General features: G+C 31.7%; 1 protein-coding gene and 1 long non-coding RNA gene across 6 annotated transcripts in view; one reads left to right on the forward strand and one right to left on the reverse strand.

The window, feature by feature from the left end:
- The window catches only part of LOC148622816 (aryl hydrocarbon receptor nuclear translocator homolog), a 41,555-nt gene that overhangs the window by 19,098 nt on the left and 8,970 nt on the right, over window positions 1-13,487 (reverse strand). Inside the window, exon 1 of one of the 5 annotated variants that reach the window (XM_088573031.1) lies at window positions 2,783-3,351. The exons of 2 other annotated variants lie outside the window; for them this stretch is intronic. In XM_088573031.1, coding sequence (XP_088429157.1) covers window positions 2,783-2,894 — 112 coding nt within the window. In that variant the 5' untranslated portion in view covers window positions 2,895-3,351. Of the gene's footprint in view, window positions 1-2,782; window positions 3,352-13,487 lie in introns of those variants that run through there. 2 more of the 5 variants (XM_088573033.1, XM_088573032.1) reach the window with 2 other exon arrangements.
- On the forward strand, window positions 3,430-6,056 carry LOC148622817 (uncharacterized). Its single transcript, XR_015920705.1, has 3 exons — window positions 3,430-3,585; window positions 4,496-4,626; window positions 5,115-6,056. It is a non-coding gene; the product is annotated as an uncharacterized LOC148622817 (long non-coding RNA).

The raw sequence follows: 13,487 nt of genomic DNA on the forward strand, positions 1-13,487 counted from the left end.
TTTTTTTTGCTGGAAATTAACTTTTCACTTGTCCTTAGAAACCTACACAAGTTAAAGTTTTATTAAATCAATTTACATATTTTTTAAAAATACTGAAAATATGCAATGACTGAGACATTGTAAACCAGTTTTCTTCAGTAAAATTGAATATATAATATATTATTTATATTAATATATATATTAAATATACCACTTGAATATTTAAGTGGTCTTAACCAGCTGAAAAAAGTAGTGTATCATTGCAGCTAGCTTTGTTTTTTTTTTCAGATTTAAGGTTGAATTTTACTAAATTTGGAAATGCATTTTGTTCTTATGAATTTGTAGGATATCTGTTTAATGAAGTTATTATCTTTATTATTTATGATGAGCATATCTTTATTAGAGTAACCTAAAGCAAGTATTATTTCTGTATAAAGGATAGTTTTCAAGTTACAACACATTTTAAGTATATGGTTAGGACTTGAAAGTAGTCATTTCCCATACACTGCCAATTATATACCAAACAATGCCACACAAGTGAAAGTTTAATTGTATCAAGTCACATAATTTTTTTTTAAAATCCTGAAAATATACACTTCACTATAGGAGTCTATGAAAATAGTAATGCAAGACTGAGACCTAGTAATATATATTCAACATTACTCAACAAACATGTTGTCATTGAAACATCAAAGTCAACATTTTCTTCTTTAGTCAAAGTTGTAAAAACAATACTCACTTCAAACTTATAGTAAGGTATTCTTAATTAAAAGAACCTTAGTGAGCACAATACCCAACATATACACATTTGCACTCTATTGCCTAGACACAGGTAAAAAATAGTCCCCTCCACTGATTATGTTAAATCAATCCAATCCAAGTTTTTATCATTCACCTAAGTTTGAATGAAATCAGTCAAAATCTTAATTTTTTAATGTTACCTATTTTATTCAGTTCGTTATATGGTGTATGTCACAATATAAAAAAGATCGAGGTACCATCAAGGGGACAAGTCCCCTTCTAAAGAAAACAAGAGGGTCCCCAGGAGCCTGAATCGCTCACCTGGTTAAATGTCAATGGCAATAACTCTAACAAGGAGTTGTCCAAAAATTTTGACTCACAAAGACTTCTGTAGGACTTATCATAAGGGCCATTTCAGCAACTGAAAGTTTCTTTCTATCAGATATTGACTGAAAACTGTAAAAAAACTGTCATTTTTCATCTTTCAAAGACAATAATTCTTAAAAGGAGTTATCTGACAACTTTGATCCCTGAAGACTTTTGTAGGCTTAATAATAAGGATCTTTCAGCAATTGAAAGAATTTGGCTAAACATAACAGTTTTGGAGAAGTAATAAGCAAAGAACTACTGTCTGACCCTTAAGTTATATTTTTAGTAATGGTGGCCATGTGTTATGACAGATAAAAAAATCCCCACATCAGTTCTATGCAAGATACCCCAAGAAACATTCATACCAAGTTTGGTTCCGAAGACTATGACCAGGACAACGACGGACACCAAGTGATGGCTATAGCTAACATGGCCTTTGACAAGGTGAGTTAAAAAGTGGTCCCCCCAAGACTGATTTTTGTGAAAATTGATCCAAACCAATATTTTATTACTACAAACCATTCACAAAATTTCAAAGGAAATCAGAAATAAAATGGAGGCTCTATCCTAGCAACAAGAAAACAAGAAGTTGTGACAAATGCAAAGATGGATCAAAAACATCATCCCACCACGACTTTGTTGCATGGTGTATAATTATAGCCTTGTATAATAATAGCAATGTGCTATCATGAAAATTTAGAGGCATTTTTTTCTAATATTTTCAGAACAAGAAGTTGCACACATCATCATACCAGGAATACATAACTTGTGTGGCATAACTTTCATAAGAATTGATATCCTTAAGACCCACATAGTAGGAAGTTGATATCTGACAGCAACCAGCTTATAGGTATACACCATTCATATAGAACCACATACCAAATTCAAAATCAATCCATTCATTGAAAGTTGTGATAATTTCAATGAAACTATGACAGACTAAGAAGGTGAACCCAAAATTCAGTGGAAATAATAATTTATTTAAAATTGTGTCTGTTTCATACCATAAAGGCCAAATGTATGAACTCTATTGTTTATTCATATGAAAAAAAATCAAGAAAAGTACTGCCATGCATAAACATAATAGGCTTCATGTTGATCTCCACAGCTCATTTTGTTTCACCAGGTCTCTTAAAGTGAACTGAACTGGGATACTTTTTGGTGATATGATAGAACAGACAAAGCACCTGCTATATACATATCTCATTTTTGAACTTAGTATTTAATGGATCATGTAACATTTGATTATTTCTGGCCAGTAACATTTCACATGATGAACCAAATATCCTGTGGTGAAGGTGTGATTACAGACAATTATATTTAGCATATACATGATGTACTTAGTCATTTTAAGACATTGTCATTCATTTAATTACACATTTAACATTCATGTACATGTAAAATCAGGGGAAAAATGTGGCCATCAAAGTCTGTCTTTGTAACAAAAAATCTATTGAAAACAAGTACAATGTTGTAACAAATGAAGCTAATTTAAATTTCTTTCATGCACAGATAGTAATGTCTATATTATCAAGCTTCCCTAAGGCTTAACAGAGCAATAAAAGACTACAATGAATTACAAAGCAACATTTTTTTGAAAAAGTAATACAGCTGCAGTTAATTTAGAATTAAATCACAAAAAATGAGGAAACATACAAAGTTGTGATCAAAGCACAGCTATAAATCTACCAACCATAAAACACTTGTCCAAAGCCCTGAGCTGGGGCGTAATGTTGACCTCCATAGACATAAGGTCCAACTTGGGACTGATCATATCGAGAATAACCTCCACGACTATAATCCATTTTTATTAGAATCCAGCTATAGAGATTGTTTTAAGTTTCAGGTTTTATCAAGCTTAATTAATCACTAGCACTTTCTTGCATCATATATCATACATCAAACCTTTAAGTCCTATAACTCACAGTCATAGTAAATGTGTCGAAAAAGGATCAGACTTAAGTAGAAATATATATTCAATACAGTCTATCTCTGATCATATCAAAGCCATTTTAGTTTTATAAATCCCTCAGGGACAGTAATGTAGATTTTTTTGTCATATCTCTCTGCCTACACAGAATGCTGAGCCAAGAGAACTCAAATAATCATATCATGATCACGACTATTAAAAAAATTAATATCTATCATATATCCTCAATTCAGGTGCTTAATGACAATTTTCACTGATATCCATGAGCCACATAAAAAGTGCCCACATATAATTGTCCATGGATATAGAAGCTTATTCACTGCATTTAAATCCAAGTGTCAAGTATAAGTGGAGTTTATTTTAAGAGAATATCAGTCATGCACTACCATTAATTAATGGGTCAAGTTCGTTAAAATTATTAAAACTTCACATCATTATGATAAATTCATTTTAATTTGCACAAGTGATATATGAGCCACTGGTGAACTTGTGAAGTAGGGCCATTAATATGTGTAATTTACATGCAGTTTATTGCTAGACAAGAAAACAAGCTTTTTACATACAAGGTAAGTGTATCTAAGTAAAAATGATTTTAAACATACAATTCACATTCCATTTACTATTACTTCAACTTTCTGTAAGAACAAAGCAAATTCAAACTTTAAAAAAATCTGGAATAGGGATTTAAGCCTTATTCTGTTCTTTAATTCAAAAATTAAATGCAGTATGAAATAATTCTATCTATAACTTGTGAAAGGTATGATCATAGAGAAAAATTTCAAATTCAGTAGACCATGACTGTAGGGGAATGTGCATGAGCAGATAAGGAATTTTTATTAAGTGATGCTAATGCAACTGCATGCCAAATATGACTGACCTAGAGGGAGTGGTTCATATTAAACTGATCTTATCAGTTTTTAACATGGACATCAACACAATGGTTGGAAATGGAATATCTTAGCAGATGACACAAAAAATAAATATGATTTACCTTTTCTTAAAGGAATAGATTAATATTAACCTATCCATGAAGGGTTAGATACATGTAAAAAAAGGTCTGGACCATCCATTTTAATGAGAGCAAGTCGCAACCACTTTACACAAGGTAAGGTAAAACAGGTCTGTCCACCAGGAGCCCCTTTACAACAGGTTGGATAAGCATGGTCTAATTTACTGGGACCAACCTTTTTAATGAGTGTACAGGAAGGGTACCTTAAATGAGACCAACCTATTAAAATGGATATGATAAAATAGGTATGGTCTGCCTTTATACCAAAAAATGCCTGTTTAATTCAAAATAAAGGGCAACATAATCACTAAGAAGTCAGAAATTAAACAAGAATGTCTTTACCACAAATCCATGTTAAAAAACAAGTTCAACTGTAAAATTTAGAATTGTGGTGCGATATATTAATTAAAGAGAATTTGTCCAGTATTCATGAGTTAAGGAAAAGGTTAATACTAACATTGTTATAGGTCAACAGATCTGTTACCATAAACACTGAGATGAACATCTAAACAGTTAACAAGATCAAATCAGAACCAATTAAGAGGTTGACAAAGGAAGCTTTGTTAAGTTGGGGTAGTCTGTGAACAACATACTACAGGTAGTTTTTCTTCATTTAATTGATATAATTAGAAAACAAATGTCAGCCATACAGGAGATTATCACAATCATTATTGTTTCTTAAAGGCAAAACTTGAAGTTGGGTTTAATGAAAAGCAGTATGGTTGTTTTAAACTCGTATCCTTTCAGTGGGTAAAATGACACACTTAAAATCTGAAGATTTTCTCATTTGATTTCCTGCAGCATGTTGCTTATTATGTAACTTGTAAGATTATATTTAAGGTCATGTTTCCAAATTAGGTTGTGGTATATTAAAATAACAGAGGCTTCAAACATATTTAACTGTAGAATACCAAGTTCTAAGTGAAGATAACAACCACATAGTGTCAATAAAATCAAAGAAATAAGGACAGCCCTTCTTGATGAACTCTGTTAAGTATTACATATGTATAAAAAGCTACTATATTTCAATATCATAATACATGTAATAATAAAAAATAAAAAGTTGATCTAGAATAATTGTTACAGGTTGTAGTTTCAGATTGACAAAGGAGAGACATCTATGAATCAAATTTTTGTAGACTATACACAAAATTGTCATGTGCTTTTGACAGAACTTCTAAGCAGTGCTCAATTTTGGTCAGCAAGAAAGAAATTGAAAGGAATTGCACAACCTGAAAAATCAATCCCAGCCTTCCTTTGATGGTACAGAACATTGTGGTATAATTTTAAAGAGATGCATTCCCTTTCACTCATGTTGTCATCAAATCTTCTAATAGATGTTTCTAGTCCCAGTTTGGACTCTCATTCGTTATAAAATCAACTCACAAAAAAAATCTCAGGTTTCTTTTCATGGTATTGCACCTTGTAGTACAATTTGAAAGAGATCAATTCTTTTGTACTCAACTTAGTCTTCAGAAATCTTAAAAATACTTGTTTCTCGCCTCTATTTGGCCAATTATTCTTTATCAGCTTAAGTCACAACACCTAAAATCAATTCCAGTCTGACTTTTGTGGTTTATAATATTGTGGAATATCATAGACAGCTATATGCTTTTACTGGAATTATATATATAGTCTGTGAAATGCTCCTAAATATAAAGAGCTTCACAGTGCACACAGCATGATACAACCACAGCATGTCAAACTCTGTTCATTTGGGGCAAGTGTGGACACAATACTAGCGTTTGACACACTAAAGCATAGGGACATACAATTCATTATGGACAAAATAACTGGTTTGGACACAATATAGCAGAAAATTTGAAATTCAATTAAAAATTTCGAAATTAGATCAAATATAAAAAAGTTTATTTTTGGAGTATGGCCCCTTTGACCCATTATAAGTCAAAAACCCTAAATTTGACTGTAAAATGCAAGAAGGGATTCTCATGAGAAACCCAATATTTTTTTTTAAATCAGATTAAAAATTTAAAAAATTGGTTTTTTGGGGTGTGGACAAATTTTGTATCCGTTCAACTCTAAAACAGTTAAGGATAAGACTACCTTGTAAAAAAAATGAAAATTCCAACAGATTGCCTCTGCCTGAAATGTTCAAATGAGTATAGTTAACTAGTGCTAAGAGAAAAAAAAACAATAGATCATACACAATTCTTTGCAAGCTTTGCTCATTTATATAAATTATTTCTGTATAATTAGAATAAAGGTGGTAGAGGTATAGTTCCTCAATCTCATGTTTATATAATACATTTTTGTACAGTCAATCAGTCAGTCAGTAAGTACACTGATGGGATTTTTTCTAGAAATATCAAGCTGAACCAAAATGTTATCAATTTTAAATTTGTCCCTTTCATTACCGGTATTTCTGCCAAGTTTGGTCAATATTGGCTTAGTTGAAGCACAAATATAAGCCAAAATATGTATCCCCATAGGGTTTCAATGGCAACATTGAGTGGCCAAAACCATCTGCTGAGCCACCAGAGCTACACAAAAAGTGGATTGCTTGTAGAGAGCATTGAGCCATTGAGGTCATTAATCCTATCAAGTTATCAGATGTTAATTCCGTACCTATTATTATTTCTGCCAATTTTGGTCACCATTGCCTCAGTTAAAGCGAAGATAACAGTCCAAAATGTATTTCCCCTTAGGGTTTCAATGGCAATTTTGAGTAGCCGCAGCCATCTGAACCACACAAAATGTGGATCATTTGTAGAGGGCATTGAGGTCATTTACCCTATCAAGTTTTAAAACACTGGCACCTGTGGTTTCAGAGGAGTTGATCTTTGAGGAATTGGCCAATCAGAGGCTTAAATGGTCTCAGACAAATATCTTGTTTAATAAAAGTGGAACCAAAAGTGGATCTTTTGTAAAGGCTCTTGCATACATCATTTCTGCCACGTTTGGTTAAAATTGGTCAAGGGATTTTCATGTAGCCGAGCAAAATGTAAAAGTTTATGGACAACAGAAACAAAGTGATGGCATAAGCTAACTGGGATCTCTAGTCCACATCCAAACTGATTGTGAATGATGTCAATACACATAATAAACTTCTCTTCGACCTCTCCACACCTGTCCCTGGTGTTTCTCTGAATGAGAAGTCACTTCTCCCTGTTTTTCTCAAGTAGCTTGTGCCCTGCAGTCTGTAAATCATTTTTAAATTAAACATCTGAATCACAACAACCTGATCAACAATTAACTTTTACTATCAATTCTAATGAAAACATCCATTTCTTCAATTTTTTTATTTTAAAGATGTCTGGAAAGTCAACTTGATTGACAGACTGACAATCATAGCCCCTTTCTGTTTTTACTGGTAGGGGGAATAAAAATGGACTTAGTAATTATACTTTATACTACACTGCAAGTATAGTCATGGTCACATGTCGATGCATTCACTATAGAAGGTTTGCATGATACCTGTTTGCTTCGCTTCCAGAAGTGAAGCATATAGTTTCATGTGATATACAAACCATTTCAAATAAATTAAAAAACACACATGTAATTAGATGCTGTGACTCGAAAATAGTAATTTAACATAGCATTATATCAGTCAATAGCTGAACACCCATGCCGATACAGAAACAATTTAACTATTCTGATCCAATTCACAAAAAATCAAGCAAATATAAAATGTGTATGTCAGTCCTTCATGAAAAAGGATTTAGGATCATTAAAAAAAAGTCAAACTTCCCAAACTTAATACAATAAATATGCTTAAGCAGACAACATCAATATTTATATACTTTTTAAATGTGAAGTAATTATATTAATCAGGCAGCTCAGAAAACTTTTCAGTTTAATAAATGATCATGTACTGCCTGAAATGCATTCATGTTAAAAATAGTTTTTCGTGCAAATGTATGACAAACAACCTATAAATAGTAATACACACAGTTCCTGTCTCGGTTAATTGACTGTGTGTTGACCTATATATAGAAAGTGTTTGAACTGCTGATTCTTTCAGCCAAAAGCAGTATCTAAATAGAATTGTTGAACTTGTGTATGACAAAGTCGTTTCATACAGTCTTTTAAAAGAAGAATTGCTTTTTTAAAACTGAATTGTGAGAACATTTTGCCAATATAAAAATATTAGCGTTAAAGGATTTCCAACGACACTATTGTACCAACTAAATGTTTGACATAGCTACTAAGAAAGCTAATACTTGTTCATATTAATATTAGTAACAATTAGTACAATCATGGCAAATATCTATTAATTATAATGACATTTGTGAATTTAAAATCAAAAACTCATTATAGTACAGTTAGTATACTAGTACATTAAATGTCTATTCTTCATTAATAAATAACTGGTTGAAAATATAAGGCCAATTTTGGCCAAAAGTGTTTTTGATCACATAAATGCTGTCAAGACAAATCACAGTATCTGTACATGACAATACATGAACAACACTAAAGATCTTTCAACTTTTTATTTCACAATTTAATGGGCATCTAACAAGAAACATAAAATATAATGAATATCTCTTTACATTTAAATGTTTATGAAAGCAATGTATTGATTCTTATCCTTCTAAAGGTGCTAATTATGACTAGAAGTTACAAATTACAAGTCATCATGCACAACAGAAACAAAGCAATCAATACGATGATTTTACTACCTATTTGACCTTAGAAGGTGTTAAGGCACCAATCAGGGTTCTACTATACACGTGCATGTATGTAGATCCTAAAATGCCTAGCAGGGTGCAGCTTCATAAGACCACAGATTTCCCAGAACAGTACCTAATATTCAAACTTGTTAGGCTTTTAATTCAAGTAATGATGTTTGAAAAGATTATTAACTTAATTAAAGCAGCCATGTAACTTTAAAATTTGCAAATAAACATAAGAAATAAGCAATTTACAGTCATACAAAACTGAAGAAAATGTTTCTGGAATCCTATACTGTAAGAACAACACTTCGAAGCCATCAAAATATTGTGGTATGTAACCCATTAGTACTGTTCAATGGATGTCCACAAACTTTTAATCAAGTTAGTGTCCTAAAATAAGTATATTTTGGTCCTTAAATTCATTTGTGGATACATTTTTATACGTCCAAAACAATCCCTGCCCAAATTACTGTAGGTCTAGAACTTGTGATACAAACCAATTGCATAGAGACCCATACACATACAAATGTATACCGGTACTTAAGTTAAAGAATACTTATTTTTTGCCGTTTTTAGCCCTATTCGTAAACAGATAGGTTTACCAAAATAATCAACCAACAAATAAGAGAAAGCGTACCTTCAAGTAAACTCTAAAAGATCCAGACAACAAAAGTAATAAAATCCACAGTAACAGCACAATGACATTCCTTCACAATAAACTAAAAATTCAAAGAACAACACAAAAACATATTTATGACCAACATAGACATTAGGGCGAAATCATTCACTTCTTAACAATGATGACCAACAAAGACATTAGGGCGAAATCATTCACTTCTTAACAATGATGACCAACAAAGACATTAGGGCGAAATCATTCACTTCTTAACAATAATGAACAACAAAGACATTAGGGCGAAATCATTCACTTCTTAACAATAATGAACAAGATAGACAATAAGGCGAAATCATTCACTTCTTAACACCATGGAAACTGATTTATTCAAATTTGCTTTTGTTACTTTGTATGATTTTAGTTACTTTATGGTCTTTGTTGTGTATGTCTGTTTTCCAAGTCTGGTCTTTGTCCCTGGATTGCATTCTTTTGGTTGCCACTATAACCTTGGTTCCCTTGATAACTCTTTAACAATAATGACCAACATAGACATTAGGGTGAAATCATTCATATCTTAACAAGAATCATGCTGCAAGCATAGTAGACAACTTGGAAATACTGGATAAATATTCAAAATTGACAAAATTAGATTATGGCAACAAATAATCACCAAAAACATTTGTCAATCATCAATATTTCTTGAATATTTGATATCACAAAGCAATAAATCGTGCGATAATAAACAATGCAGGGCCAAAAATGTACTAGATTTCAGAAGAAATAAAATGTATATCTCAGTGAATATAGTAACACATTAGCACAACAATTCCAAATTATAGAAAAAAATTATAGCCAAACCTGCATAAGGATATTCATGTACCTCGAATATAAGACATACTTTAAAAGCATTTTGTTCAATTAAGTATAGACTAAAACTCAAATACATGTATAAAATTAATATTAATATAAAATGTGTTTTGAAAAAATCAAGCCAAAGAATAGATGCAAAAGCAAAGTCATTAAATACTGCAGTGTGCTATGATTATAAAAAAATCATTATCAAACACATCCACTTCTGGTAGAGGATAAAATAAATCTTACCTCTCCAGAAATGGGCATCTTAACTTAAACAAAAACTTTAGTAATTTAAATACACTCTAAGGATAGCGATGTGACTACATATTGCAAGCAATAAATCTATATCTTACAGGCTAGTCATAGTTCAAAGGATTTTAACAGTTAATTATAATTTACACTGCAGAATATTTAAATCAAAGTACTTGTGTACTGAATCAATTTATATCAATTGTTTGAATTTTTATCCCTCAGAATAATTGTCATATTGCAAAAATGAAGCTACGATAAAAGGAAAGAACCAGGACAAGCTTCAAATGCATCTAAACACAAGATTGTTGTTAATTGTTAAAAGTTGAAAATTCAATTTAGCGATCTCCAGCTCAAAACTTTCTGTAAAATCATTCAAACTTGAGCCACTATCTTTTGTGGCCATAAGTAATAGAACAACCATACTCTTTCGGTATAACGGTCTTATGCAATGTAAAGCTTAATTTTTTTTTGTATAAATGTTGCTGTTCTGAAATGCACAAAACAGTGATGGACACATAAGGATGGTTTCAGGGATTGGGTCTTCCTTTGTCTATAAATTATGCCAAGAAAAAATGAGCTAATGATAGCCTGGCACCCCTTCCTCTATCAGAATCACTGTCCTTTTTGTAAATATTTGGATCTAACACTGCATGAAATGCGAAAACAGCTCTGCCGATTGGTACTCAGCACCCCTTTTTATTTTTGATGATTTCCTTCCCTGCTTAACAACAAAAAGCTTATTATGCGTCTAACATTTGTATACAACTTGAGTATTGAAGGTAATTGACTGGTCTTATCGAGTAAATGCATGGAAATGAATAGGTACTGATAAGAGGTTAGAGGTCAACTATTTTCAATTGGATCGCCTTGTTAATTCAAACCAAATTAATCAGCATATTTGGTTTGGAGTTAAAGTTTTGTATTGTTTTTGTTTGTAAATAACATGATATTGATCCTGATATTTTACAAATAACGGTTAAGGGTATGTTTGAACCTTAATGGTGTATGTCAATGGAATTATTTTCTTGCCGTGGTGTAAGAAATAGTTGGTGATGCTAACAGGCTTTACAAATATATAGGCTCTGGAGACTGCTATATCTATTCTGATCTTCGATCTAAACACAAGATCTAGTTTCTGAACTGGTTATAACCTTTGAATGAACAGACTTGTACCTGGCAAAGAAAATGCAGAAATACCGGTAATTAGAATAATGACTAAGACAAGAATGGCCCTAATTGAAGTGTTTGAAAGAGTAATCAAGGGAACAAGGTTATAGTGGTAATCAAAAGAATTTAATCCAGGGACAAAGACCAGACATGGAAAACAGACATAAAGAACAAAGAACATAAAGTAACTAAAATCATACAAAACTTGTTTACAAAAAGTCATTTTCAGCTCATAATTTTATGCTCACCAAATCTGTACTTTGGCATAAAAAATGAAGTTTTTATAAAAACATTTTTCAAATTTTTATCTCAAAATTGAATGCGTCCATCTTCATATATAAACCTATAAACAGCATTTCAAATCTCAGTTTGGTGTTGTTTATGAGATTTTTTACTCATAAATTCAGATAACAAAAATACATAACAATTAAATAAAACAGTTAAATAACTTATATTGTTATCCACGTTAGGAAAGGAACTCCAAACATACTTAAATAACAAGGCTTATACATGTATGGACCTGCACGGCAGTAATATATTTGTCAGCACATAAGTGTCTTCAATATGTACATTAACTCTAATGTGTGGATTACAAATTTCCTTAAGATAGCATACATGTACATGTGTATTCTGTACAGGTGAAAAAAAATGGGCAAGTTCGACATGCTAAAAACACAGAATTTTTTAAATTAATTTTTTCCACAATACAAAGTGCACATCTTCAATATGTATAGAAACTAAAACACTGTCCAAAGTTTGAATAATATTGGTTAAATACTTTCTGAGTTACAGATTACACAATGTAGATAACCCCTAAGCACCACTAGACTGCTTTCAAAAATATATCTGGTTCTTCAGAGATGCAAGTCTGTGTGATAGGTATTGCAATTATTTCCTCTCAAACTAATGTATTCATCAAATAATTGAAGAATGACTAACAATCCCTATGAATTCTTGAATAAAAAGGCGAAATCAATTCAAAGAGTAGGTGCTTTACACAGAAGTATTGACAATTTTGCCATCACTTTGTTCCTAAAAGAGATCCAGGCAATTAGACGGTAAAATAGCAATAAATTTTGAAAGTATTCAGAAGGGATTTTGTGGTATACATATTACGAAATATTTTTCTTTATCGTTATATTTTTGCATTATTTTATATGATCTATTCAATTTAGGACCTTGAAAATGTGCTGTATCAAATAAAAAATTAATACAGATATTGTGCAAATTTCTGAAATTATACAATATCATTGAGGCAAAATTACGTCTGAATCACCCACCAAAAGTTATAGGCAGAGTTTGAAATGACCACAGAGGTCTTACTCTGAATAGTCTGGGCAAGTATAGACACTATTAAAGCTCAATACAGTACTTTATTTTGATTGCAATAAAAAGTTGACACAGGACAAAGATTTTACATGAATCAAAGTGGTCACTTTTTAAATCTTTTTTAATAAATTGTTCCAGTCAAAACCACAAAAATCAGTCCCACCCTTCCTTTGGTTGTATGGCACCTTGTGAAACAATTTCAAAGAAAAGTTATCGTCCAGACATTATTCTAGCCAGCTTTTGGCCACATATTCCTTAATGATTCAAATTACAATTTCCAAAATAAATCCCAACTTTCCTGTTGTAATGTGGAACCTTGTGGAACAATTTCAAAGAGATCCATTTGCTCAAAGTCAAGTGAATCTTCAGACATAATAACAACACATATATACTTATACCAACACCCACAACCTCCCAATTTTGATGAACCATCATACCATTATATGGCTGCATTATTTACCTACCTACATGCCCAATCATTATCTCTCTCTCTCTCTCTCTCTCTCTCTCTCTCTCTCTCTCTCTCAGAATTGACATTACATGTATGTTTTGGTCATTCCCTGTATGTTGTAATTTTTTATTGCCCATTTTAATGAGTTAAATTAA

This window comes from Perna viridis, chromosome 3 (genome assembly GCF_037379345.1).
Source record: "Perna viridis isolate PV_CMFRI_1.1 ecotype Kerala chromosome 3, ASM3737934v1, whole genome shotgun sequence".
In the NCBI taxonomy this organism is placed as follows: Eukaryota; Metazoa; Mollusca; class Bivalvia; order Mytilida; family Mytilidae; genus Perna; species Perna viridis.